Raw genomic sequence first — 24,367 nt, 5'->3', positions numbered from 1 at the left:
TTGTGACATCACAACGCTGCAGAGTGGCACCCCGCCCCCGGGGGGTGCCTCCGCTTTGACGCCCCGGGTGCCAAATCGGCTAGCAACACCCCTGGAGGTGTATAAATCAGCATGGTGGTTTTCAGCTACAGGGGCAGTGTTTAAATATATAAAACACCCTGGAGTCATTCATGGGTGCCTCAGTGTGTCAACCATTGAGGTGCCAAGAGTATTCATTAACATGAGGCAAATATAGTTAGATGAGCATTAATTTTCGTTGCGTATGTATGAACACAGAAACACAGTGCTCTGGTGGTAGGTGGCAAAACAAGTTCTGAGAATCCACTCATCACATGTGGAACTTTGGGTCCTCCAGATGTTGTTGGGACTTTATGAGCCCCATGGGCCCCAGTGAGCATGGCCAGGGGTTAGAGATGATGGGAGCTGTAGTCCTTCACCTAGTGGAACACAGCTTCCTCATCACTGATTTACATGATCTTGATCACACAAATACTTGTGGAAATATGTGCAGGAATCTGGGCCAAAGTTATTTCTCCTTTCACAGTCCTACAAAACAGTGTTTACAGGTGACAGGTACCGGAGGCACGACGTCAGTGAAGGTAAGTCGTTACCTTGCATATCCCAGCACATCTGGGGAGGAAATTGTAATACAACCAATTTTACTTTTCCAGTTTCCTTCTTTACAAAGCTCAGAAACAGAATGCGTCTCTGAAATGCCCAGCATGCAAATCAAGGAAAGGAAGGAAGCATAACCAGCCAGAACTTTATTTCTAATTTTACCATGATGTAGTCAGACCACTTTTCCTTGGCAGTTCTCAGAGCAGTCTGCCTCAGTTTCATCACATGGGTAAACCTGGAGTTTGGCCAGTGTTTGGGCCCAATTTCCTCCGCGTAAGACCTACAAAACAAAGAACAAAAAGGGAAAACATGCAGCCCTCTTGTCATGTTAAATGTTGCGTAGCTCCTGCAGGATTGCTGGGTATTATTTCTCTCCTGACTTTGGTGTTTTAAGTAAAAACTGAAAAGGGGGGGGAAGCAAATTCACTCAGTCACCTTAGGTGCTCCAAAAATGTAAGGGTAAAGACAGGGCCAGCCCTAAGGCAAGGCTGGGTGGCGCAATGCGCCAGGCCGCCAGGCTGCCAGGGGGCACCATGCTGCAGTGGCTGCTGCGCTGGGAAAGGGGGGGCAACGGAGGGATCTTCACACCACGGCACCACAGCGCCAGATATGCTTAAGGCAGCCCTGGGTAAAGAAAGGGAGTTTCAGAGCAAAGAAAACGCTTTCCAAATTTATTCCTAGAGTATGTACCCAGGACATAGGGGAACATACACCATCACTACACTTCCTGCCCAACATGAGTGCTGTGAATTAAATAGAACTTGGAAGGGGGGCACACCCAACAGCTCTTTTCCCTCCACAGCTTTGAAAAAGATAGCATTTAGCCAAATTTAATTGCTTCTGGAATTTGCTATCACAAGTATGTGGAGAAGGCTTTTGAATAGCTTTAGAAAGGATTAGAACATTTCATGCTGTTTCCCTGAATATGCTTAACTTTGTTACACATGATTTTACTGGAAAAACTCAGCATCCGAATACTTACTGAGGGTCCCCCATGGGCCTCCACTCCACATAGTGATACAGTTTTTGTACATTCTTCAGCCACTCCCTCAGGATTTCTGTTGTGTTGTCAATATTGTGGTCAGTGGCTACCCTAAAGGAGGAACAGTGAATGTGCAGAGGTATTACTAAACATTCCCCACCTTTCTGTCAAACAAAATCTTGAAGAGGTATGTGTTCACAGGTAACAACAGCCTCTCTGCCAATGCTTCAACATTCAAACAGAGCACGTACTCCATTTTGGGTCTGAAACATTCATGCAAATTCCCACTAGCCAGCCATCATTGGCACCTGAAAACAATACTGAATAGGCATTGAGTGATATTGTTCATCAGGTCAACTTCAGCAACAGAGATGTAGTGGTCTGGGATTGCAGGAGGCTTAAAGACCTACCGTATCACTGCTTCTGTAGCAGGGTCCCAAGCCTCCAGCCTGTCAGCTCAAAAAGGGGAGGGGTTTAGCCAATTAGAAGTCTTTTTACTCTTTGGAGCCAATCATAATGAAAAGAGGTGACAACCACTGAGGATTGGCTCCTATGGTCATTCTGGAGGTGGGGCATGTCAAGAACACAAAGGATGAGTTGTTCTGTATGTTACAAAGCTCACTTTCAAGAGAATGATGTGCACTTCATGTAGGATTTACTCCTTAGCCTTTTCTTCTCCCAAAGATGTCCCATAAGGCAGTGGATAATTTGCCCATCTACATCGTGGGAAATAGATCTACCGTATTTTTTGCTCCATAGGACACACTTTTTCCCTCCTAAAATGGAAGGGGAAATCTCTGTGCGTCCTATGGAGCGAAGGCGAGAGCCATGTGCAGCGGGAAACGGGCTCTGGGGCCGCCTCCTTGACAGCAGGAGGGGAGGAGAGACCAGTAACTTGTAACTCCCTCCCTGCCCGCTGTCAAGGAGGCGGCCCCAGAGCCGGTTTCCCGCTGCGCCCAGCTCTCCAAGCCAGAGCTGCGCGCAGCGGGAAAGGCGGCTTTGGCAGGTAGTAGCAGAAGCAGGGGGCGGACTGAGGGCTGCTTTCGGCTGCTCCTCCCTCCACCCCCCGCCTCTGATCCTGCCCCTTTGACGCTCGTAAGAGATCGGAACCGGGGTTGAGAGAGGCACTTCGGTTCGCTGTACCCTGCTCTTTTGAGCATCAGAGGCAGGCAGAAGTGGGGGCGGCACATGGGGGGGAGAGAGAGGAAGAGCAGCCCGGGAGGGGAAGAGATGTTTGACAGGGAGCAGGGAAGGAGGGCAGCCACCCGCCCCACCTTCCCTGCTCCATGAATCATCTCCTCCGCTACCCCGCGCCTCCGCCACGTTCAGCGAGAAGCAGGGGGCAGCGGAGGGATGCTGCTGCTTCTTCCCCGCCAACCCCATTCACGAAAGCAGGCTTGTTTTTGCAAACGGGGTTGGTGGGGAGCAACCAGCAGCATCTCCTCCGCCCGGCCCCCCGCCGCGTTCAGCGAGAAAGCTGGTGTCGGAAGGGGGCAGGGGAGGCAGGGGGAGCCGGACTGGTCCCTCTACCACCGCTGCCTCCTTCGCTCCCCCTCCAGCGCCCCCCCCTCTCAGCCTTTTAGAGGAGAAAAACCAGAAAAAAATTATTGTTTTCCTCCACTAAAAACAAGGTGCGCCCTATGGAGCGAAAAATACGGTAGCTGAAAAGCAGCAAATGGAGATCTGCATTGATTACTACAATGCATTCCTTATTGTTATTATTGTATAATCTTAAAAGGGGGTATGGTTCTGACTCTCCTTAAGGGGCCCCACACTTCTGAATTCGCCACGATACTACTATGTAGCCATGGGCACACATTCAAGCTTAATCAAAATATGACAAAAATCAGAACAAAGGAGGCTAAGCTTTAGCTCAGGCATAGGCATAGGCAAACTCAGCCCTCCAGATGTTTTGAGACTACAATTCCCATCACCCCTGACCACTAGTCCTGATGGGAGTTGTAGTCCCAAAACATCTGGAGGGCTGAGTTTGCCTATGCCTGCTTTAGCTAAATAGGCTGCAAAGGTACTTCCAAAGGCAATTATTTTAATAGGTCCTTCTATAAATTCATATATTACTTTATGCTACAAAAACTGTGTGGGCTGCATTGATAATGTCCACCTGAGAGATTAAGAAAGAATACGGAATGTGAGTGATTTTCTAAACCTCACAAGGCAGCATTTTTTGCAGCTTCTTCATTAGAAGACAGGCTGACACACATCCAGGCCTGTCATTGCTGCTGGGCAATGTCTGTATGCACTGCAAGGGGAGAGAGGGCTGTGAATAGTCCATGACTCACTGTAATTTCACTGTCTGAAATGACAGAGGAGAAAGTGTTTGCCTGCAGTCACTTTGCTCCATGTTCATATAATAATAATAATAATAATAATAATAATAATAATAATAATAATAATAATAATTTATTATTTATACCCCGCCCATCTGGCCGGGTTCCCCCAGCCACTCTGGGCGGTTTCCAACAAAACAGAAATTCTAAAATACAGAAATCCATCAAACATTAAAATACAGAGATCCATCAAACATTAAAAGCTTCCCTAAACAGGGCTGCCTTGAGATGCCTTCTAAAGGTCTGGTAATTGTTGTTCTCTTTGACCTCTAGTGGGAGGGCATTCCACAGGGTGGGAGCCACTACCGAAAAGGCCCTCTGCCTGGTTCCCTGTAACTTGGCTTCTCGTAGTGAGGGAACCGCCAGAAGGCCCTCGGAGCTGGACCTCAGTGTCCGGGCAGAACGATGGGGGTGGAGACGCTCCTTCAGGTATACCGGACCGAGGCCGTTTAGGGCTTTAAAGGTCAACACCAACACTTTGAATTGTGCTCGGAAACGTACTGGGAGCCAATGTAGGTCTTTCAGGACCGGTGTTATGTGGTCTCGACGGCCGCTCCCAGTCACCAGTCTAGCTGCCGCATTCTGGATTAGTTGTAGTTTCCGGGTCACCTTCAAAGGTAGCCCCACGTAGAGCGCATTGCAGTAGTCCAAGCGGGAGATAACTAGAGCATGCACCACTCTGGAGAGACAGTCAGTGGGCAGGTAGGGACTCAGCCTGCGTACCAGGTGGAGCTGATAAACAGCTGCCTTGGACACAGAGTTGACCTGTGCCTCCATGGACAGCTGTGAGTCTAAAATGACTCCCAGGCTGCGCACCTGGTCTTTCAGGGGCACAGTTACCCCATTCAGGACCAGGGAGTCCTCCACACCCGCCCGCCTCCTGTCCCCCACAAACAGTACTTCTGTCTTGTCAGGATTCAATCTCAATCTGTTAGCCGCCATCCATCCTCCAACCGCCTCCAAGCACTCACACAGGACCTTCACCGCCTTCACTGGTTCTGATTTAAAAGAGAGGTAGAGCTGGGTATCATCAGCATACTGATGGACACCCAGCCCAAACCCCCTGATGATCTCTCCCAGCGGCTGCATATAGATGTTAAAAAGCATGGGGGAGAGGACAGAACCCTGAGGCACCCCACAAGTGAGAGCCCAGGGGTCTGAACACTCATCCCCCACCACCACTTTCTGAACACGGCCCAGGAGGAAGGAGCGGAACCACTGCATAACAGTGCCCCCAGCTCCCAAGCCCTCTAGACGGTCCAGAAGGATGTTATGGTCGATGGTGTCAAAAGCCGCTGAGAGATCCAGCAGAACAAGGAAACAGCTCTTACCTTTGTCCCTAGCCCGCCGGAGATCATCGACCAGTGCGACCAAGGCAGTTTCAGTCCCATGATGAGGCCTGAATCCTGACTGGAAGGGATCCAAATGGTCCGCTTCTTCCAGGCGTGCCTGGAGTTGTTCAGCAACCACTCGCTCAATCACCTTGCCCAAGAATGGAAGATTTGAGACTGGGCGATAGTTGGCCATATTGGCCGGATCTAAAGATGGTTTTTTAAGAAGCGGTTAATAACCGCCTCTTTCAGCGGGTCTGGGAAGGCTCCCTCATGGAGAGAAGCATTTACCAACCCGCGAAGCCCATCGCCCAGCCCTTCCCGGCTAGCTTTTATAAGCCAGGATGGGCAAGGATCAAGGAGACAGGTGGTTGGTTTCACTCGTCCAAGCAGCCTGTCCACATCCTCGGAGGTAACAGATTGAAATTGATCCCACAAAGCTTGACTAGACAGGACTCTAGCACTCCCCCGCCCCAGCCCTGCTCCCACGGTGGAGTCTACCTCTTCCCGAATCTGAGCGACTTTATCTGCAAAAAACTTTGCAAAATCATTGCAGGAGATCATGCGGCCCATACTGGGCCCGGATGGAGCAGGTGGTTCCGCTAAATTGCGAACCACCTGGAAGAGTCTCCTGCTGCTGTTTTCTGCAGATGCGATGGAGACGGTGAAGAAGGTCCTCTTCGCCGTCGCCATTGCCACTTGGTAGGCTCGAAGTTGAGCTCTAGCCCGTGTCCGGTCTGATTCAAAATGAGTTTTCCGCCACCGGCGCTCTAGCCGTCTCAATGACTGTTTCATCACCCTCAGCGCCGGGGAAAACCACGGGGCTGTCCGGGCTCCATGCAATCTGAGAGGGCGCTTCGGAGCCAGACAGTCAATAGCGCTGGTTAACTCCGCATTCCAGCGGGCCACCAGGGAATCAGCTGAAAGGCCACCGACATGGGATAAAACATCCCCTACCACTCTCTGGAAGCCAATTGGATCCATTAAGTAGCGGGGGCGGACCATCCGAATCGGTCCCACCTCCCTGCAGAGGGGAAGGGTTGCGGAGAAGTCCAGTTGCACCAGAAAGTGATCTGACCATGGCACTTCTTTTGTTTCACTTTTACTTAATGTCAGATCACCAACATCCATAGAGGTAAACACCAAGTCCAAGGCATGTCCGCGGCTATGAGTTGGGCCAGACTTATTCAGGGACAGCCCCATGGTGGCCATGCTTTCCACGAAGTCCCGAGCGGCTCCTTGTAAGGTCGTGTCGGCATGGATGTTAAAATCCCCTAAGACAACCAAGCTAGGTGTCTCCAGGAGCACATCCGACATGACCTGAAGCAGCTCGGGCAGGGAATCCTTGGTGCAGCGGGGAGGTCGGTACACCAAAAGGAATCCTGTACTGCCCCTATTGCCCAACTTCCAGAACATGCACTCAGAAAACTCCATCTTACCAATAGGACGCCTGGTGCAAACTAATGACTTCCTAAAAATCACTGCAACCCCCCCTCCCCGCCCAGATGGCCTGGGTTGCTGTGCATAAGAGAAACCTGGTGGACAAGCAGCGCCAAGAACGGGCCCATCGGCTTCATCCAACCAGGTCTCTGTCACACATGCCAGGTCAAATCCTCCATCCACAATCAGGTCGTGAATGGCAGTGGTCTTATTCATCATCGACCTGGCATTGCACAGCAGCACCTTCAGGTCATGTGGGTATCCCTTGCTGATTCCAATATCCGTCCGGTCAGGACCAGACCCGGAGGCAGGGATAGTCTTCAGACAACGAAGAAAACTATGCATCTGCGCAGCTAAACAAACAAATACTTCCGTACTTCTACAAAACAAGATGGTCCCCTCAAAAACGGTCCCTGGCCTTTTCCATTGTTCATATACTCTGAAGCTACCTTCTCAGTTACAGCACCTTGGGTAATATTCTGTTCCAGCCCTACTCAGAGTAAATAAATTAATAAACATTACTAACTTAAATTCATTGTCCAATAGGCCTACATAGTTGACTGAATCCCCAAACTCTAAAACACTCCCTAGAATGTTTTATCTGGCATGGAGGCTGCTGTCATTTGGGTGCCAGGTAAAAACCTCTCTATATATATGAAAAAAAGTCAAGCATTTAGATGGAGTTTTTAATACTACTTATATCTTTTTTGTTTTGTCCTGCTACCATTTTACACTGCTCTTATGTATTGATTGTTGTTTGATGCTTTAAATCTTGTTAGCCAATCCGACAGTTTATGATACCTGGAGTGGTATAGAAAATTCAAATTAAACTAAACACAGAGCAATCTACACCAAATTATTTACAACCAATATTTATTTACAACCAATATTTACAATCAATAAGGGAGATATTAAAAGCACAACTTCAGGCAATACCAATGAGACGGAAACATGGAAGGTGCCTAAAGGTACATTTATTAGTGAAAATAGCATACAAAAATGTGTCTTGTCAAAGAAAGTGGTTTGCAAAAATATGTATATCCAGAGAAATTTGCACAAAAATGGTGATGAATTTTCATGAAGACTTTTTTATTTAAGAATTTCACAAAGTAATGTGGAGAACTGAGTGCAAGACTGAGAAATATAAGAAACAAAGCTATCACAATTGTCAGATTCACCCATCCTTATTTGCAAGTGAGTCTCATTGAATCCAATGGTACTTGCCTCTAGGAAAGTATGCCTCAAAAACTCTTATACTGGGGAGAATGACAAAACAATTTAGCCAGTAGCAATCAATTTCAAAAATGTAAATCACCCCATTCAAGTTCGTTACATTGCCCAAGCTAGCTCTATTCTTTATGTATTGAATTTATAAAACAAAGGGTTTTCTATGTTGCCTCACTTTACTGTATGGGAAACCAAACATAACAATGAAGGAGCTTTGAGACAATGGAACTTTCTTCTCCCAGTTAAACACCAACAGAGCGGAGAAGGCTTCCTTATTTGACTGGATGAGACATAACGAAAGGAAACAGCTTACAAGAGCCATTTTCATTGAATGGGTTACCCAGGATGAACGCAAGGCGTACACAAATAGTCTTTTCACAGAGAGTCAGAATGAGCAGAGGTCATTTCTGATGTTATGTGAAAATGCGAGGATGGGTGACATGCCCAGGGTGACATGAATGTTCCTGTTGTATATTTCCACCACAGGTGGCAGGCAGATAGCCAGGCGTGACCAACAAGCGCCCTGGAGGTGGGATGCAAATAATGTTGTACTGTGATGGGCTTTCTCTAACCTTACCCACCTGACAGCAGCATGTTATTCACATGGATTATCAGGGAGAGATGAACACATGCTGAACCAGGGACTCATCATTGGCTCATAACTTAAAAATGGGTGTAAAGCTCTTCATTTTTCCACTATCCACATGCCCCTAATGTGGGTTCTTCTAGTGGGGTTTCAAATGCAGAAGACAGGAGTGCCTGGCGTGCTCATGATATTCTTGTAAAGAAGCATGGTACAATGCTACCATTCAGTGGATTTGTAACTGGCTGGCTGACCAAACCCAAAGGGTGCTCATCAATGGCTCCTCCTCATCCTGGAGAGTAGTGACTAGTGGGGTGCCACAGGGCCCAGTCTTATTCAACACCTTTATCAATGACTTGGATGATGGGCTTGAGGGCATCCTGAGCAAGTTTGCAGATGACACCAAATGGGGAGGGGTGGCTAATACCCCAGAGGACAGGATCACACTTCAAAATGACCATAACAGATTAGAGAACTGGGCCAAAGCAAACAAGATGAATTTTAACAGGGAGAAATGTAAAGTACTGCACTTGGGCTAAAAAAATGAAAGGCACAAATACAGGATAGGAGACACCTGGCTTGAGAGCAGTACATGTGAAAAGGATCTAGGAGTCTTGGTAGACCACAAACTTGACATGAGTCAACAGTGTGATGCAGCAGCTAAAAAAGCCAATGCAATTCTGGGCTGCATCAATAGGAGTATAGCATCTAGATCAAGGGAAGTAATAGTACCACTGTCTTCTGCTCTGGTCAGACCTCACCTGGAGTACTGTGTCCAGTTCTGGGCACCGCAGTTCAAGAAGGATAGTGACAAGCTGGAATGGTTCCAGAGGAGGGCAACCAAAATGGTCAAAGGCCTGGAAACAATGCCTTATGAGGAACGGCTTAGGGAGCTGGGCATGTTTAGCCTGGAGAAGAGAAGGTTAAGGGGTGATATGATAGCCATGTTCAAATATATAAAAGGATGTCATATAGAGGAGGGAGAAAGGTTGTTTTCTGCTGCTCCAGAGAAGCGGACACGGAGCAATGGATTCAAACTACAGTACAAGAAAGAAGATTCCACCTAAACATTAGGAAGAACTTCCTGACAGTAAGAGCTATTCAGCAGTGGAATTTGCTACCAAGGAGTGTGGTGGAGTCTCCTTCTTTGGAGGTCTTTAAGCAGATGCTTGACGGCCATATGTCAGGAAGGCTTTGATGGTGTTTCCTGCTTGGCAGGGGGTTGGACTGGATGGCTCTTGTGGTCTCTTCCAGCTCTATGATTCTATGATTCTCTGGTCCATGGGTCACGAAGTCAGAGACGACTAAACAACAACAACAACAACAACAACAACAACAACAACAACAACAACAACTGGAAGCATGCCACACAAGAGGACTGGAAGCATGCCACACAAGAGGCCCCAAAAGGTCTTTTAAAATTGAGGGGAAAACAGATTTTTTTTGTTTCAATTCATGTTTTGGATCTTCATTACCAGTGCTTTTTTTCTAGAAAAAAGTACCAGTACTCACCAAGATCCTCTTTCTATCTTCCTTCCTTCCTTCCTTCCTTCCTTCCTTCCTTCCTTCCTTCCTTCCTTCCTTCCTTCCTTCCTTCCTTCCTTCCTTTCTCTCTCTCTCTCTCTCTCTCTCTCTCTCTCTCTCTCTCTCTCTCTCTCTCTCTCTCTCTCTCTCTCTCTCTATCTCTCTCTCTCTTGTCCCCCCCCTACTTTGCTTTCCCCTCATCTTCTTCAACCTCTCCCCCACCTTTCCTTGTCTGCTTTTCACACCCACCCAGAATCCCACCCACCCCTCCTTGTCCCTTCTCCTCCCTCCAGCCACCACCCACACCTGCGTTCACCTCTAAGGCTCCCCCAGCCACAGAATAGAAAATGGTGGTGCTAGCAGCAAAGGCTGCTGCTTCCTCCCCTTATTCTCTCTCTCTCTCCACAGACATGGAAAGAGTGAGCAGAGACAAAAGGGAAGTGGCACTCATGCTCAGTCGGCTGCTCACAGCACAGTGAGGCAGCTGCATAGCAGCGCATCCATGGGGAGAGCCTCTGCACACTGCAGGGCAGCCGAGGAGGGACAAGGCAGCCTCTTGACTGAGAGGGCCTCCTTTTCCTCACCACTTCAGCCTCCTGCTGTTCACATCCCCTCTTTTAGCCACAATTGCTTTCTTGCTCTCCCCACCCTCCATTTACCTTCTCGCACGATTTAAAAAGAAAAAGAAGTGCCCGTACTGCGTACCATTGTGTACCACCAGAAAAAAAGCACTGCTCTTTACTGTAAAGAGTAACATGTGAACAATGTTACTCTTGATACATGTGAATGATACATGTGAACAATGATACATGTGAACAATGGATTCAATGTCTATGGGCTAAATTACCTCATGTGGCAATCTCAAAACTCTTTTGAAAATTCTTTGTTGAAATGCACTATGTGAATAAATAATAATAATAATAATAATAATAATAATAATAATAATAATAATAATATATTGTTTATACCCCACCCATCTGGCTGGGTTTCACCAGCCACTCTGGGTGGCTTCCAGCAAAATATTAAAATACAATAATTTATCAAATATTAAAAGCTTCCCTAAGCATATGATAAGGGACCCAGGTGGCGCTGTGGTTAAACCACTGAGCCTAGGGCTTGCTGATCAGAAGGTCGGCGGTTCGAATCCCTGTGACGGGGTGAGCTCCCGTTGCTTGGTCCCAGCTCCTGCCAACCTAGCAGTTCGAAAGCACGTCAAAATGCAAGTAGATAAATAGGAACCGCTACAGCGGGAAGGTAAACGGCGTTTCTGTGTGCTGCTCTGGTTTGCCAGAAGTGGCTTTGTCATGCTGGCCACATGACCTGGAAGCTATACGCCGGCTGCCTCGGCCAATAATGCGAGATGAGCGCGCAACCCCAGAGTCGGTCACGACTGGACCTAATGGTCAGGGGTCCCTTTACCTTTACCTTTAAGCATATGATGTATATATAGCCACACAAACATTTTTTAAACTCTTGCAACACCTACACACAGTTGCGCTATTCCACATTTACTCCCTGAACTGCTACCCTTCTCCTTAACAACCCCCCCCCAAGTTACAAGGATCAGAGAGTCTATGTCCAAGAGATACACACATCATACTTTTAAAGCACACCTGAAGCCACTTTCCACCTCCAAAGAACTCTGGGCACTGTGGCCTGTTAAGAGTGGCTGAGAATTCTGTGAGGGGTAAATGATGGTGCCCAGAATTCTTTGAGAGAGAAAAGTGTGTTTTAAATGTACAGTTTATACAAAACCTTACATGCTGCAACTGACAACCAAGATTTAGACATCTAGCCAAGACTTTTACACTATCAGAACCAGAACATTTTGGTGCAGCAAACATGGCTATCTGCCTCTTCCACCAAAGAACTAACGGTTGTGTATTTGACATAGTTTAGAAGATCTAGATAATTCTAAGCAACCCAGCCAGAAAGTTAACTAAAAAGTTCCATCATCTTTCTCCCCTTTTATATTCCTGTTTTGAGCTTCTACTTCATTGCTGTTTATTTACTTTGACCCTGGTGTCAGGGGAGGGAAGAGCAGTCTATTTTGCTAGTTTTCATCCTTGAAGGAAAATTACCAAAACTTCCCCAAAGGGAACACAGTGTGCCTTCTGCCACAGTGTGGTCCAGGCAGCAGAAGCAGAGAAACATTCCCCCTAACACAAACACCAACGTGTTTTCCCCACTCCACACCCCAACTTAATAGTCATTAATCCATCACTCATGTAGGTTGGAAGGGTTGAGGGATGGACTCAGAAAGGGACAGAAAGAAGCAAGTGTACATATCTACACAACATAATTTTTTTTAAATAGTTGTTCCCTCTCCCCAAGGGAACAGTAGTTTGGGTTAGGGTGGGGCTACAAATCCAACAGAGAGGTCTCACAATGTTCACCCTAACTATTGTGCCCTATAGTGTGAGACCCACTTCAGGGTGGTGTGAATAGTGAGCAAGACTAAACATATGGTGAGAGAGAATTACATGAAGATTATATATAGATGGTATATATCACCGGTCAAACTGGCAAAAATCTATAAAAATGAAAAGAAAGAGTGTTGGAGGTGTGAGGCTGAAGGTACTTTTTATCATACGTGGTGGGAATGTAAGAAATGTAAAATTGTATTGGGAAATGATATATAATGAATTGAAAAAAGGTTGAAAATAACATTTGTTAAACAACAATAAGCCTTCCTGTTAGGTATTTTAGGTCAAGATCTTCCAAAAGAGAATAGGACACTATTTATGTACAGTGGTACCTCAGCTTACGAAGACGGTCCGTTCCGCAGCCGTCTTTGTAAGTCAAAGTCTTTGGTTGTCGAAGTGCCCATTCTGCGCATGCGCGAAGTGTGATTTCGCACTTCTGCGCATGCGCCGACTGCATGCACTGCTTCTGCAAAGGCGCAGAACACGCGCATGGTGAAAAGACTTCCGGGGTTGTCGACTTCAGAAGTCGAAACCTTCAGAAGTTGAGTCGTTTGGTTGTTGAGGTACCACTGTATGCTACTACGGCGGCGAGAATTTTGATAGCACAAAAGTGGAAGACTGGAGAAATTCCAACTAAAGACCAATGGCAAGAGAAATTGATGAACTATGCAGAACTGGCCAAACTGATGGACAGACTTTGAGAAAAGGACAACAGTGACTTTGAAAAAGAGTGGGGACCATTTATAACATACTTGCAGAAACAAAGGAAGACTATTGACTTGATGGCAGGATTTAAATAAACACTCACATCTTTATTAACAAAGAACATTTCAAACAATAAAAGAAATGATACAGCAGACTTTTAAGAAACAGCAGTATGTAAGAAGAGGGAAACAAACTAGAAGTGGAAGTTGGGGGAAACCCAGGAGGGGAGGGAAGAAGTGATTTAACATAAATGTTATTGATATGAGATGTATGTAATAATAGAAAAAGAAAAGTGAATAAAAATTTAATAATAATAATAATGATAATGATAAAAGACTAAACATATGGCTGTGTACATAGGTAAAGGACCCCTGATAGTTAAGTCCAGTCACAGACGACTCTGGGATTGTGGCACTCATCTCACTTTACAGGCCAAGGGAGCCAGCGTTTGTCCGCAGACAGTTTTTCCGGGTATGTGGCCAGCATGACTAAGCCGCTTCTGGCGCAACGGAACACTGAAACCAGAGCAGTGCATGGCTACGCTGTTCATGTTCCCACTGGAGCCGTACCTATTTATCTACTTGCACTTTTTGGCGTGCTTTCGAACTGCTAGGTTGGGAAGAGCTGGGACTGAGCAACGGGAGCTCACCCCGTTGCAGGGATTCGAACTGCCAACCTTCTGATCGGCAAGCCCAAGAGGCTCAGTGGTTTAGACCACATACTAGACTTTTAAAACACATAAGGTAAAAGGTAAAGGGGCCCCTGACCATCAGGTCCAGTCGTGTCCGACTCTGGGGTTGCGGTGCTCATCTCACTCTATAGGCCAAGGGAGCCGGCGTTTGTCCGCAGACAGCTTCCATGTCATGTGGCAATCATGACAAAGCTGCTTCTGGTGAACCAGAGCAGCGCACGAAAACGCTGTTTACCTTCCCGCCGGAGCGGTCCCTATTTATCTACTTGCACCTTGATGTGCTTTCGAACTGCTAGGTGGGCAGGAGCTGGGACCAAGCAACGGGAGCTCACCCCGTTGCAGGGATTCGAACCACCGACCTTCTGATCAGCAAGCCCTAGACTCTGTGGTTTAACCGACAGCGCCACCTGGGTACCTTTTAAAACACATGCTTTCACTCAAAGAATTCTGGGCACTACAAAGAACACTGGATATTGCAATTCCCAGAATTACTTGGAGATTGATAGCAATGAAAGTTAAAATTGCTATGTACACCACCTTGAGTTCCTTGACGAACAAGTGGAATATAATTGCAATGACATATTAAATTATCAGACCTCCCCCAAGAAGGAACAGGGCAACAGGAACAGGAACAGACCTTGTGATAGCCCCCTGCAACATATCTGCTCCAATTCCACCTTCCGTTCCAGATACCTTTTAAAATGCCTGGCAGCTGGGCCAAGATGCTGGGAGCCTAGGACAAAGTAAGGATGCCATTCGTGTGCCTCCCATCCTACTGGCCAAATGTCTCCTGGCCTGGGCTGATGGAGGCCTGGTGCTGCTCTCTTGGAAGTGTTCTGAACTAGGCAGAACAAAGCCGGCTGCTTCCTCCGCAAACCTCTGCTGCACATGCAGCAGCTAAAAAAGACAATGCAATTCTGGGCTGCATCAATAGGAGTATAGCGTCTAGATCAAGGGAAGTAATAGTACCACTGTATTCTGCTCTGGTCAGACCTCACCTGGAGTACTGTGTCCAGTCCTGGGCACCACAGTTCAAGAAGGATACTGGCAAGCTGGAACGTGTCCAGAAGAGGGCAACCAAAATGGTCAAAGGCCTGGAAACGATGACTTATGAGGAACGGCTTAGGGAGCTGGGCATGTATAGCCTGGAGAAGAGAAGGTTAAGGGGTGATATGATAGGCATATGTCAGGAATGTTTTGATGGTGTTTCCTGCTTGGCAGGGGGTTGGACTGGATGGCCCTTGTGGTCTCTTCCAACTCTATGATTCTATGATTCTATGACATGCAGCAGAGTATGACAGAGTCATCAGACTACCTGTTTTTTTTTTGTTTTTTTATTAAATGTGTGATTGTCAAGATGGCAAACTCACTTAGGCGCTCTGCTCTCACTTCACTGAGGTCTGGTGGTGGTGGAGAAAGGGAAAAGGAATGCTGATAAAAAATAAGAGAAAGAAATCTGTTCCACAACTATAGTCCAGAAAAATAGCATGCTGCTATATGCCTTCAGATCCAGGTGTGCTGGGCCTTTATCAAAGTGTAGCTTGTAAAGAGTATTCTAGGAGGAAGAGGAATCCCCACTGGGCATTTTCCAGTCCATCAGATCAGTCTTCAGGTATGTGAAATGTCAGTGAAGATTTTCTAAAATACTATGTTGATATGATATTTCAATAAAATACCTTTGACAAAAAGTATTCGAAATAGGATATCCCATCTTTCAACCATAGTTTGCAGAACAGCTTGAAAAATAACATGTGCTAATTGGTCAAATGTTCCTAGCAACAGACAGTCAAGTCATTTGCATCAGTGCAGCAGAAATAATATAATACAGTAAGCAGCTATTACCAGTCCAGCTGCTACTAGGAAAATGTATGCTAAGTCTTTTCCTCCATTAACTGTTCTTATTTTATGTGTAGAACTATATATCAATAGCCTATGTACACAGAACATAGTGGAAGACAGGAGTGCCTGGCGTGCTCTGGTCCATGGGGCCACGAAGAGTCGGACACGACTGAACGACTAAACAACAACAACAACACAGAGAGGAGTTGCGCATCAGGGGTCCCTGCTTAACTCCTTATGACCAGCAAGAGGGTAAAGATAATTCAAAACTGTAAAGGTTACAGAATTTTACAAATCTGTGAACCGTGCAAATCATGCAGAAGTTAGGGTTACCCAGACATGCAATTTAAAAGTGCTGGAGATATGTATACCAAGACTGCAGGTGGTGAGGCCTCGGTGTCACTGCATCATAGATTTGGGGACTGTTCACAAATTCAGTTAGTCTCCTCTGTTCTGATGTCAGCTATATTCCTGTGGTGAAGCTTATTGGAAAATTACCCAGGGAGTGGACATAGCACAGTGAGTTCTCTTTCGCCCATCTGCATTCCTAAACATGACTCTGCATTTTCCCCTTATGAAAGATACTCCTGTTTGGTGAATGGAATGACAGAGAGAGAGATCTGTATGAGTTTGCACTGGCTGAGGCCACAGATAGGAGATGGAAGAGGAGAAAGAACTTTAATACTATGACTGCTGAGGAACAGAGAATGTTGTGACTACACTGTGGCTTTAAGGAGCTTTTTTTACCTCAGGATCTTGACATTCTTGTAGAAACAGGCTGCATTCGCAGAAAGCAAAACCTGTCAGGAATATTGTGGCTTCAGAAGAGAGAATGAAAATGCTCCCTACTTGGTGAACAGGAGAATTCAGACACCACCTAATTCATCTAGAAGTGATCTGCTGATTTGGGAATGTGGGAAAAGGTAACAAAGAGTTGTAGAGTTGTGCACTACAGACTCTCCGAGAATTGTACAAGGGGAGCCCAGAGTGCAATTCACCCAATGAGCCCCGCCAGCAGAAGCCCACACAAGGAATACCACCAGCACAGCCCAAGGAGTCCTCTCCCCTCCCCACATGCCCTTACCCCCTGAGCTGGCATTGGGGAGGGTCAGGAGAACCCTCCGAACAGCCTCCAGGGAGAGGAGTGCCTTACAGGGATGGAGCAAACTGCTTAGAACTACATTCAATTCCTCCCTTATAATCTCAAACAGAATTCTCAGCCTTCACACTCACATATTTATTATAACCAGACAAATACCAGGCACCAGTTTACTGTTTCAGTAGAGCTTTCCCACCCTTCCTGGGGGTGGAGGTGAGAGCTGCTCATATAAATCACTGGAGAATCTGGAACGGGGATTTGTGGCTGGAAATCCAAATTAGCATCAGTCCCACCTCTAATCTATAATGTTGTTGCAGATCACCCCAATATCTGAGCAGTGCGAAATTCCAGGGATTCAAGACACTTACCCAGGTTTTGTGTTTCCTTTTGGAAATGTGACGCAGTGGAGACTGTGCTGTTTTTATGATATACAGTCATACCTCTGTTTGCGTTCGCTTCATGTTGCGGATTTTTGGATTGCGAATGCGGCAAACCCAGAAGTGTATACTTCTGGGTTTCGCTGCGCGCTTCATGCATGCGCAGAAGCAATCTGCGCACTTTGCGCATGTGCAGAAGCACTCTATCGTGCTTTGCAGATGCGCAGTAGCAGTGCTCTACTTACGGACTTTTCGGAGTGCGAACGGCACCCCGAAACAGATTGCATTCATAAGTAGAGGTACCACTGTAAGGTTTATTTAAACATACAGTGGTACCTCGGTTTAAGTACACAATTGGTTCTGGAAGTCTGTACTTAACCTGAAGCGAACTTTCCCATTGAAAGTAATAGAAAGTGGATTAATCCGTTCCAGACGGTCCGCAGAATACTTAAACTGAAGCGTACTTAACCTGAAGTGAACTTTCCCATTGAAAGTAATGGAAAGTGGATTAATCCATTCCAGATGGGTCCGCGGAGTACTTAAACTGAAAGTACTCAAACCGAAGCGCACTTAAACCAAGGTATGACTGTATATGCAACCCGAGCCTGCGATGGAGGGGGTCACAGCATTAACACTCCAAAGGGTCTTGTTTCTCCTGTAGCCACAGCCTTGGATTCAAGCACAGATTCAGCTTGCTGCTCTCTGCTTGCTGCTCTGCTTCTAGGTCGCACCACAGCCAAATTCAGCTCTCCTTCAGACTCTTCAGACTTCAGTTTTGTGCTTCTCTCTATCTGCATCTCGCACAGAGCTCCCTTCCTTCGTTCTCTTAATGGCCCATCACCCAGGCGATTGCCTCATCAGGAAGCTAGCCTGGCTTATATCTTAACACTTGCTGACTCCAGGGGTTCAGGAAGCTAGCCTGGCTTGAGTAGCTTTTAGCACATGCCGGATCCAGGGATCAGAAGGCTTGATTAGATTTTTTAACACTGTTGATCCAGGGATAAGAGGGGTCTAGCACCCACAAATTCATAGCACTATTAACAGTGAGCTATATTGCAGGGTTATTGTACACTGTTAGGAGTCATTCTGCAAAGAAACAGAAAATATGATTGCAACTTTAAGAACTGTTTCCGTGAGTTCTGGGTGTGGTTTTCTAGGCTGATTAGGTAGAGCTGTGATGAGTACAAAAGGAGAAGTTGCAGTTTGAATTTGCCTGCAAAAGAGAACACCCACATGCTTTGTGCTTGTATGGTTGTAAATAAAACTCTTGCTTGAGTATTTTATACCTGTCTCATGGTTTGGTCATCTGCTGCCAGGAAGATACAGCTCCAAGACATAGCTACCAAGTTTTCCCTTTTCTCGTGAGGAAGCCTATTCAGCATAAGGGAAAATCCCTTTAAAAAAGGGATAACTTGGCAGCTATGCTCCAATATACACTGCCTCAGATTAGCAAACTGCAATACAGTATGGGGGTAACAGTGCTGGAATACAAGTGAGGCCAAGCCCCACTAGTAATCTTCTGAAGTTAATGGGGGTAGAGTAGGGAAATGGCTGAGAGCTCCCTCCAGCCAGCTTCCAGGAGACACTCACACCCAGACTCTGCACAATGCATATTCCCAGCAGGCACACGGAGAAGGCACACAGACTATTTATATATAGCTCTACACATAAAATACCGTATTGGCCTGAATATAAGCCTCACTTTTTTCCCAAATTCCGACCATGAAAAGTTACAAGTGTGGCTTATATTTGTGACCTTAGGGTATGCAGCCAGTAGCGCAGGGCAAACAGTGTCAGGAGCGCGGCAAAGCGCTGCCCACCCCGTGCGTAGTTCCCCATCCTCCCGTCCTCCCCCAAGGCCAGGAAGGGAGAGAGCTGTGGGATGTAAAGCTAGGTGTAGTCAAGTCACAACAGTTCCTAGAGTGACCACATGGAGGGACACCTGACCAGGTCAGCAGCAAAACTTCCTGCCACTGATCTAGGAGGGATTTCCTCTGTTTGAAATTGAAGTGGCCGTTACCTGGCCAGGTAAAGTCACTGGCCAGCGGCCATTTCATTCTCTTTCGATTTGGACTTCAAGCAAGCAACATCTAAGGAAGCTGGAAGCCAAGAGAACAATGAACCTGCTTTCCCCTATGGAGCAAATTCAGCATGTAAATACTTTTATCTAAGCTAGTCTGCCTCTTGAGTTGTGCTGTATCTCAGGAAGTCTTTAAGTAAACTATTTTCATACTTTTAATGAGCACTGTGTCGTGTCTTTTCTTTTAAGAGGGATAAAGGGGAAAATACCAGGAAACATATATATTATTCTAGAGTCTTCAGCAAGCCTGAGCAACCGTTTTTGCTGTGCATTAAAGGGGAATGAAAACTCTGCTAAGTTTGGAGCTTGTTAACACAAGCTGGGATAGGATATACTAAACAATATCTCCTCATCCACATTCCTGAACATTCCCACAAGAGCGAGGAAGGGGAAAGGCCGGCAATGCAGTTCTGCCCCCCCCCCAAGTATGCAGCCAGGAGCAGTGAGGAAGGGAGTGGCTTATATGCAGGGTTTTTTTCCCCACTTCCAATTTTTAAAGTGAGGCTTACATTCGAGTGCAGCTTATATCCGGGCCAATACGGTAGGAATTGTTGATGGAGAAAGAGTGACTAAAGTGAAGAACAGCCCACATTAGCCTCCAACCTCACTGGGTATACATAGCCAGGTCAGGCTGGTGACTCTTTTCTTACAGAGAGAGAAGGCAGGGAACTTTGCATTTCTTACTGTGATAATGGAGTTGCTTGAATGCTCCCAAGATAATCAAGAGGTAAACCTAAACCCAGCATGCGGACTTGAGAGTGGCATCAAATCAAGAAAACCCAAGTAAGAAACGGCTGTTGGGCAGCTTTTAAGAGAGAACATCTGGTCCTTGGGGAGAACCTTTTCTTGCTGTGGAGTCCATAGATCTAGTTGCACAGGATTCTATGCAGCTTCCCAGATTAAAAAAGAAAACAGAAACTGCTCTCAAGTGTCATACAACAGAACAGCATTGTTTGCAGTACTGTAATTGAACCAGGCTCAACTTTTCCTGGTTGATATCTTAAGCAGGTGGCACTCCACAGTAGTAAATTAAGTTGCAATCTGTTTTCAAGAAACCCAAGTTTCTCAAATGTTCCTTGCTGTTCCCTTTCTTTAAAAAAAAGATAAATTACATGCTGAATGGATCCCTTTGTCTCTTCTGATGGAAATTTGCTGTCACAAATAGCACTATCTAAAATGACAACAATTAAAGTAGCAGGATAGTATGAATGAAAGAAGATTCCCAAGTGTAACAGATCGACAGTGCAATCTTATACAAAGGTAAAGGTACCCCTGACCGTTAGGTCCAGTTGCGGACGACTCTGGGGTTGTGGCGCTCATCTTGCTCTATAGGCCGAAGAAGCGGCGTTTGTCCACAGTCAGGTCATGTGGCCAACATGACTAAGCTGCTTCTGGCGAAACCAGAGCAGCACACGGCAATGCCATTTACCTTCCCACCAGAGCGGTACCTATTTATCTACTTGCACTTTGATGTGCTTTCGAACTGCTAGGTTGGCAGGAGTTGGGACCAAGCAATGGGAGTTCACCCCATCGTGGGGATTCGAACCACCGACCTTCCGATCGGCAAGCCCTAGGCTCTGTGGTTTAGACCACAGTTCCACCCACGTCCCATACATCTTCCCCAATGGAAGTCACACTGAGTTCAATGCGGCTTACTTTCCAGGGTGTGTGGGATTTCTGCCCGAGGGAAAAGGAGGCAGGCAGGCATATAGACACGCACACACGCGGGACATCGCACCGGGGATCCATTCAGGGTTTGCAAAACTTGATCCGTCTTTAGGGCGCGGGGGAGGGGGACTGAATAGAGACTCCCTCCCATCCATCTAAACGCAGTCCCTCTTGTGGGACGCGGGAGCGGGCAGGTGGGGAGCGCGCTGCTGCTGGCTTCAGAGCGAGAGCCTAGCCCTTTCCCTTCTGGGCGGCTGTGTCGCCGGCGGGATGCCTGCCATTCTCGCTTGCCCGCTGCCTGATTCATCACTTTATAACCATTTAATTTTTTGCTTCTGGGGGGGCAGTTGCCCCGCCCCTGCCCCTCACTGGGTACGCCCATGCACCAGGCACTCCTGTCTTCCACTGCCTCCCACAGTTTGGTCAAACTCATGTTGGTGGCTTTGAGAACACTGCCCAACCATCTCGTCCTCTGTCGTCCCCTTCTCCTAGTGCCCTCAATCTTTCCCAACATCAGGGTCTTTTCCAGGGAGTCTTCACTTCTCATGAGGTGGCCAAAGTATTGGAGCCTCAGCTTCACGATCTGTCCTACCAGTGAGCAATCAGGGCTGATTTCCTTCAGAATGGATAGGTTTGATCTTGTTGCAGTCCATGGGGCTCTCAAGAGTCTCCTCCAGCACCATAATTCAAAAGCATCAATTCTTCGGCGATCAGCCTTCTTTATGGTCCAGCTCTCACTTCCATACATCACTACTGGGAAAACCATAGCTTTAACTATACGGACCTTTGTCGGCAAGGTGATGTCTCTGCTTTTTAAGATGCTGTCTAGGTTTGTCATTGCTTTTCTCCCAAGAAGCAGGCGTCTTTTAATTTCATGACTGCTGTCACCATCTGCAGTGATCATGGAGCCCAAGAAAGTAAAATCTCTCACTGCCTCCATTTCTTCCCCTTCTATTTGCCAGGAGGTGATGGGACCAGTGGCCATGATCTTGGCTTTTTTGATGTTGAGCTTCAGACCATATTTTGTGCTCTCCTCTTTCACCCTCATTAAAAGGTTCTTAATTCCTCCTCACTTTCTGCCACTCAAAGAAGTTTTAGAAGTGAGCCTATTTTCATATATTTTCTACCCAACCAGTATTTACACAAGCGTTTTTTAAGGTCAGTGTTTATTTCTGGCATCAGTTGTGAATTTTGATTTATTTTTCATTGCTCAGAAACATTGATCTTTGAGAACAGGGGAGGAAAAACGTGTAAAGGATTAAGTGTACTGTTCACATAGCACAGAGATACTAACTCAAATAAAAAGCAAGATTACACACTGATCCATATCAATTGTTAACAGCTTTATTTATAAAAAGGGACATAGTGGAATGTTTCAGGCTTAGTTACTTCAATTTTTATGGGGGCATATTTATTTTCTGATAGCTGAGCTTTTACACCACAATAGCTACTTTGTGCTGACACATCAACTTAGATATGCTAACAATTTTTAGCCTAGGAGGTTTGAGCTGATGAGAGAACTGCATGGTAAAGGTACCAGGGAACAGAGGGATCATGCAGGAATAAAAATTAGGGCCATTACAGATTTCAGATAGCATCTCTGTAAATCTGCACCTTGTGAACTAAACTGACCTCTTTAATAATAATAATATAAAAATGATGTTATTTTCCAAGTGGGATCTGAAGTTCAATACTAGTCAAGTAGCAGGATTGGCCTGATTTGCCTGATACAATAAGCCAAACTATACTCACTGGGACCGTGCAAATCTACAAGCTCACAGATGAGTTCATATATTCTGAAAGAAAGGAGAGGAAACATGGCAGAAGAACAGTGGCAGAAAGAATTTAGAAAAAGCTACATGATATAGATATCATAGAAAAAGCCTTCAACCATCTGTTGCCTGCCCTGACTAGCGGTGGGGTCAGCTTTAATATGCAAGATCCATTTTCAATCAACAATTAAAGTTTGCAACCCTGGCAGGACTTTTATTTATTTATTTTTACTTTCAGTGATCAACTGAAAAAAAATCAACACAGAAAGTGTGTGGGGGGAGAAACAAGTAAGATGTTGTTGTTTTTTTAGAAGGTAAGATTAGCTGTGCTTTGCGCGTGCGCTCTCACACCCACCCAACCCCAGATACCAGCCTGGTTTGGTACGGTAAATTCCAACCAGCAAGCATCCCATCAAAGAAAACTTCCACCTAAGGCACTTTAAACACACACACACACACACTGGGGTGGAGGACTACAGGTTGCTCCCGACATGTTTTTACAGATCCAGCAGCATGCAATGAAGTTCATAAATTTTGGGGAACAATGAGCACGGCCTGAAGGCAGACTTGTAAGAAAGAAATTTATGAAGTCAGTGTCAACAAGCACGTAGCAAGAATGCAACACTGTGCATCTTAGAGCGACTGGGTTCTCAGTCTCAAGGGTTGTGTACACAAGGGATACTGTGACTTGCACTTCTGCATTAGTGTCACAAGAGCAAAGAATTTAGTGGACATTAAAAATAAAAAAATTCCTTCAGTAGCACCTTAAAGACCAACTAAGTTTTTATTTTGGTATGAGCTTTCGTGTGCATACACACTTCTTCAGATACAGTGAAATGGAAGTTTCCAGGCACTTATGTAGAGAAGGGGTGGGGAGGGGTGGGGATGGGGAGGGGGGATCACTCAGAAGGGTGGTGGAAATGGGTGATTGACTGACTGATAGCTGTTGATGACCGGAAACGACTGCAAATGGTTTTGCATGAAAAAGCAAGGGTGGAGATGGCTGAAGATCGCTTATCATGTATAATGAGATAAGAACCCGATATCTCTGTTCAAACCAGGTCCCTCCATGGTTTTGAGCTTGGTGATAAGTTGCAATTCAGCAACTTCTCTTTCCAGTCTATTTCTGAAATTCTTTTGTAGTAAGACAGCTACTTTGAGATCTTGTATAGAATGTCCTGGGAGATTGAAGTGTTCTCCTACTGGTTTTTCTGTCTTCTGGGTCGAAGTAAAAATAAAAAAATTCCTTCAGTAGCACCTTAAAGACCAACTAAGTTTTTATTTTGGTATGAGCTTTCGTGTGCATGCACACTTCTTCAGATACAGTGAAATGGAAGTTTCCAGGCACTTATGTAGAGAAGGGGTGGGGAGGGGTGGGGATGGGGAGGGGGGATCACTCAGAAGGGTGGTGGAAATGGGTGATTGACTGACTGATCAGTGGACATTGTGCTAGATTTGGATAGGAGACACTTTGGTTCAAATTTCCACTCAGTCATGAAGCTCAGTGGGTGAATATGGGCTAGAAACTGACCAAGTATGGATATAATGTCTCACAGCCAAATCATGGGTTGGCCATCAGGAGCACACATACTGCTCAGCACGTCTTTTCCCCATTTCTACTTACAGGTTAACTTATATGCAGAATTCATCATGCGAA

General features: G+C 46.1%; 1 protein-coding gene across 2 annotated transcripts in view; it reads right to left on the bottom strand.

Moving 5' to 3' along the window:
• The window catches only part of COLGALT2 (collagen beta(1-O)galactosyltransferase 2), a 71,604-nt gene that overhangs the window by 32,506 nt on the left and 14,731 nt on the right, over nucleotides 1-24,367 (bottom strand). The window contains exons 1-3 of one of the 2 annotated variants that reach the window (XM_060276548.1): nucleotides 14,874-15,011; nucleotides 1,601-1,711; nucleotides 781-898 (exon numbers count right to left, since the gene is read on the bottom strand). In XM_060276548.1, coding sequence (XP_060132531.1) covers nucleotides 781-898; nucleotides 1,601-1,614 — 132 coding nt within the window. In that variant the 5' untranslated portion in view covers nucleotides 1,615-1,711; nucleotides 14,874-15,011. Of the gene's footprint in view, nucleotides 1-780; nucleotides 899-1,600; nucleotides 1,712-14,873; nucleotides 15,012-24,367 lie in introns of those variants that run through there. The other variant, XM_035122594.2, reaches the window with a different exon arrangement.

The sequence above is a fragment of the Zootoca vivipara genome, chromosome 7 (assembly GCF_963506605.1).
Source record: "Zootoca vivipara chromosome 7, rZooViv1.1, whole genome shotgun sequence".
In the NCBI taxonomy this organism is placed as follows: domain Eukaryota; kingdom Metazoa; phylum Chordata; class Lepidosauria; order Squamata; family Lacertidae; genus Zootoca; species Zootoca vivipara.
Note: the sequence above shows the minus strand (reverse complement) of the source record. Positions and strands in the feature narration are given on the sequence as shown.